The following is a 5,451-nucleotide window of genomic DNA, read 5'->3' as shown; positions in this document are numbered from 1 at the left end:
AAAGTAACAGATATGTCTTACCTACTAAACCTCCAAGGAACAGATATGGCTTACCTTGTAAACCTCAAAGTAACAGATATGTCTTACCTACTAAACCTCCAAGGAACAGATATGTCTTACTTACTAAACCTGCAAGTAACAGATATGTCTTAACTTGTAAACCTCAAAGTAACAGATATGTCTTACCTACTAAACCTCCAAGTAACATATATGTCTTACCTTGTAAACCTCCAAGTAACAGATATGTCTTACTTACTAAACCTGCAAGTAACAGATATGTCTTAACTTGTAAACCTCAAAGTAACAGATATGTCTTACCTACTAAACCTCCAAATAACAGATATGTCTTACCTACTAAACCTCCAAGTAACAGATATGTCTTACCTTCTAAACCTCCAAGTAACAGATATGTCTTACCTTCTAAACCTCCAAGTAACAGATATGTCTTACTTAATAAAACTGCAAGTAACAGATATGTCTTACATTCTAAATCTCCAAGTAACAGATATATCTCACCTACTAAACCTTCAAGTAACATATATGTCTTACCTTGTAAGCCTCCAAGAAGAAGAATTACGTGATTAATATCAGTCGCGAAATAACAAAGAGCAACGGCACTAGAAGACACAACTGAACCAGTTAAAATGATAACACGAATGGTGAGGAGATGAGTCAATAAACCGACCAATGGTCCTGAAAGTAAACAAATTACCACTGTAATTTTTAAAGCATTAAACTGTATATATAAACAGCGTCTCGCAGAATGCTTTATCTCCAATCGTCCGGCCCAACTAACGAGTTCTCGTATTTAACGAAAATCCTGTTGGGTTACTGACATATGAGAGACAAAAGATAGATTTGAAATATTATTTTTACCTGCTACCCATTTTGAAGCCGAGAAAGACAAATAAATAGTAAAGCGTAAAAAAATTAACTTAAAAAACAGCTGTTACGTGATTTTTATCACAAACTTTACGCCAAAAGATTATTGTAGTAATTTACTTCTCTCATGGTGAAAAACAACAAAAATTAAATATTTTTTGTGATATTTGACGTAATTAGGTTTCGACAATAATTTAAAACTGTATTATATAAAAATGAAACTTTAAAATGAACAATAAAAGTGATTTATTTTAATAGGTAAAACACTAGGTAAAACAGTTGCACAATTTCAGAATGTTTTTTGAAGACGATAAAAAATTTTAGATAACTGTTTAGCTATTCTACTTATGTAATGTTATTAAAGACGTAAAACAACTTTAGATAATTGTTATTTATTCTACTAAGGTAATGTTATTAGGGGCGACAAATAACTTTAGATAAATGTTTTGTTATTCTACAATATAATGTTATTTAGGACGACAAACAAATTTATATAAGTGTTTAGTTATTAAACCCATGTAATGTTATCAAAAACGGCAAACAACTTTAGATAAGTGTTTAGTTATTCTAATAATGTAATGTTATTAAAAACGACAAATAACTTTAGATAAGTGTTTAGTTATTCTACTCATCTAATGTCATTAAAGACGACAAATAACTTTAGATAAGAGTTTAGTTATTCTACTCATGTAATGTTATTAAAGACGACAACTAACTTTAGATAAAAGTTTCGTTATTTTACCGATGTAATGTTATTAAAGACGACAAACAACTCTAGATAAGCGTTTAGTTATTCTACTCATGTAATGTTATTGAAGACGACAAACAAATTTAAATAAGTGTTTAGTTATTAAACCAATGTAATGTTATTAAAGACGACAAACAACTTTAGATAAGTGTTTAGTTATTCTACCCATGTAATGTTATTAAAGACGACAAACAACCGTAGATAAGTGTTTAGTTATTCTACCATATAATGTTATTAAAAACGACAAACAACTTTAGACAAGTCTACTGATGTAATGTTATTAAAGACGACAAACAACTTTAGATAAGCGTTTAGTTATTCTACCCATGTAATGTTATTAAAGACGACAAACAACCGTAGATAAGTGTTTAGTTATTCTACCATATAATGTTATTAAAAACGACAAACAACTTTAGACAAGTGTTTAGTTATTCTTATAATGTAATGTTATTAAAGACGACAAACAACCGTAGATAAGTGTTTAGTTATTCTACTGATGTAATGTTATTAAAGACGACAAACAACTTTAGACAAGTGTTTAGTTATTCTAATAATGTAATGTTATTAAAGACAACAAACAAATTTAAATAAGTGTTTATTTATAAAACCAATGTAATGTTATTAAAGACGACAAACAACTTTAGATACGTTTTTAGTTATTCTACGATGTAATGTTATTAAAGACGACAAACAACTTTAGATAAGTTTTTAGTTATTCTACGATGTAATGTTATTAAAGACGAAAAATAACTTTAGATAAGTGGTTAGTTATTCTACTCATGTAATGTTATTAAAGAAGAGAAACAACTTTAGATAAGTGTTTAAATATTCTACAATGTAATGTGACTAAAGATGACAAATAACTTTAGATAAACGTTTATTTATTCTGCATATGTAATGTAATTAAATACGACAAAAACTTTAGATAAGTGTTTAGTTATTCTACCATGTACAGTCATTAAAGAGGACAAACAACTTTAGATAAGTGTTTAGTTATTCTACCCATGTAATGTTATCGAAGACAACAAACAACTTTAGATAAGTTTTTAAATATTCTACAATGTAATGTTATTGAAGATAAAAAACAACTTTAGATAAGTGTTTAGTTATTCTACCCATGTACAGTTATTAAAGAGGACAAACAACTTTAGATAAGTGTTTAGTTATTTTACCATGTATTGTTATTAAAGAGGACAAACAACTTTAGATAAGTGTTTAGTTATTCTACCCATGTAAAATTATTAAACACGACAAATAACTTTAGATAAATGTTTAGTTATTCTACACATGTAATATTATTCAAGACGACAAACAACCGTAGACAAGTATTTAGTTATTATAATTAGTAGTGTAATTAAAGACGACAAGCAACTTTAGATAGGAGTTTAGTTATTCTGCCACGTGATGTTAATGAAAACGACAAATAACTTTAGATAAGTGTTTAGTTATTCTACCCATGCACAATTATTGAAAAGGACAAACAAATTTAGATAAGTGTTTGGTTATTATACTCATGTAATGTTATTACAAAGGACAAAACTCTTTAGAAAAGTATTTAGTTATTCTAAAATGTAATATAATTAAAGACGACAAACAACTTTTGATAAGTGTTTAGTTTTTCTATTCATGTAATGTTATTAAAGACGACAAAACTTCAGATAAGTGTTTAGTTTTTCTACCATGTCATGTTATTCAAAACGTCTAATAACTTTAGATAAGTGTTTAGTTTCTCTACCATATGAAGTTATTCATAACGAGAAACAACTCTAGATAAGAGTTTAGTTATTCCACTCAAGTAATGTTATTAAAAACGACAAACAACTTTAGATAAGTTTTTAGTTATTCTACTCATTTAATGTTAATAAAGACGACAAACAACTTTAGATATGTTTTTAAATATTCTACAATGTAATGTTACTAAAGACGACAAACAACCGTAGAAAAGTATTTAGTTATTCTAAAATGTAGTGTAATTAAAGAGGACAAACAACTTTAGATAAGAGTTTAGTTATTCTGCCACGTGATGTTAATGAAAACGACAAATAACTTTAGATAGTGTTTAGTTATTCTGCACATGTAATGTTATTGAAGGCGACAAACAACTTTAGATAAGTGTTTAAATATTCTACAATGTAATGTTACTAAAGGCGACAAACAACTTTAGATAGGTGTTTAAATATCCTACAATGTAATGTTATTAAAGACGAAAAATAACTTTAGATAAGTGTTTAGTTATTCTGCAAATGAAATGAAATTAAAGACGACAAACAACTTTAGATAAGTGTTAAGTTATTCTATTCATGTAATGTTATTAAAGACGACAAATTCTCAGATAAGTGTTTAGTTATTCTACCATATAAAGATATTTATAACGAGAAACAACTCTAGATAATAGTTTAGTTATTCTACACATGTAATGTTATTAAAAACGACAAACGACTTTAGATGAGTGTTTAGTTATTCCACCCATGTAATGTTATTAAAAACGACAAACGACTTTATATGAGTGTTTAGTTATTCTACCCATGTAATGTTATTGAAGACAACAACCAATTTTAGATAAGTGTTTAGTTATTCTGCAAATGTAATGAAATTAAAGACGACAAACAACTTTACATAAGTGTTTAGTTATTCTATTCATGTAATGTTATTAAAGACGACAACACTTCAGATAAGTGTTCAGTTATTTTACCATGTAATATTATTGAAAACGTCAAATAACTTTAGATAATTTAGCAGTGTAAGACTAGAGGGAAGGCAGCTAGTCATCACAACCCACCGCCAACTCTTGGGCTACTCTTTTACCAACGAATAGTGGGATTGACCGTCACATTATAACGTCCCCACGGCTGAAAGGGCGAGCATGTTTGGTGTGACGTGGATTCGAACCCACGACCCTTAGATTGAGAGTCGAGTGCCTTAACTACCTGGCCAGCCGGGCCTGTAATGTCATTGAAGACAACAAACAACTTTAGATAAGTGTATAGTTATTCTACTCATGTAATGTTAATAAAGAGGACAAACAACTTTAGATAAGTGTTTAGTTATTCTACCCATGTAATATTACTAAAGACGACAAATAACTTCAGATAAGCGTTTAGTTTTTCTGCACATGTAATGTAATTAAACACAACAAATAACTTTAGATAAATGTTTAGTTAACTAATAATAACTAATAACCATGCACAGGAACGGTACAAAATATATTGTGTTGTAAACGTTATAGCTGTTCAAATACTAATAACTATTCACAGGAACGGTACAAAATATATTGTGTTGTAAACGTTATAGCTGTTTAAATACTAATAACTATTCACAGGAACGGTACAGAATATATTGTGTTGTAAACTTTATAGCTGTTTAAATACTAATAACTATTCACAGGAACGGTACAGAATATATTGTGTTGTAAACGTTATAGCTGTTTAAATACTAATAACTGTTCACAGGAACGGTACAGAATATATTGTGTTGTAAACTTTATAGCTGTTCAAATACTAATAACTATTCACAGGAACGGTACAGAATATATTGTGTTGTAAACTTTATAGCTGTTTAAATACTAATAACTATTCACAGGAACGGTACAAAATATATTGTGTTGTAAACGTTATAGCTGTTTAAATACTAATAACTATTCACAGGAACGGTACAGAATATATTGTGTTGTAAACTTTATAGCTGTTTAAATACTAATAACTATTCACAGGAACGGTACAAAATATATTGTGTTGTAAACGTTATATCTGTTTAAATACTAATAACTATTCACAGGAACGGTACAGAATATATTGTGTTGTAAACGTTATAGCTGTTCAAAT

At 28.7% G+C, this 5,451-nt stretch overlaps 1 protein-coding gene across 2 annotated transcripts in view; it reads right to left on the bottom strand.

Annotated features, from left to right (window-relative positions):
• Positions 1–5,451, bottom strand: part of LOC106466408 (monocarboxylate transporter 7-like) — a 26,230-nt gene that overhangs the window by 8,105 nt on the left and 12,674 nt on the right. For both annotated transcript variants that reach the window (XM_022394410.1, XM_022394408.1), the window contains exon 2: positions 550–693. In XM_022394410.1, the coding sequence (XP_022250118.1) occupies positions 550–693 (144 nt within the window). The remainder of the gene's footprint in view (positions 1–549; positions 694–5,451) is intronic.

The sequence above is a fragment of the Limulus polyphemus genome, unplaced genomic scaffold (genome assembly GCF_000517525.1).
Source record: "Limulus polyphemus unplaced genomic scaffold, Limulus_polyphemus-2.1.2 Scaffold2250, whole genome shotgun sequence".
Classification (NCBI taxonomy): Eukaryota; Metazoa; Arthropoda; class Merostomata; order Xiphosura; family Limulidae; genus Limulus; species Limulus polyphemus.
This window is presented reverse-complemented; position numbering and strand designations above follow the sequence as displayed.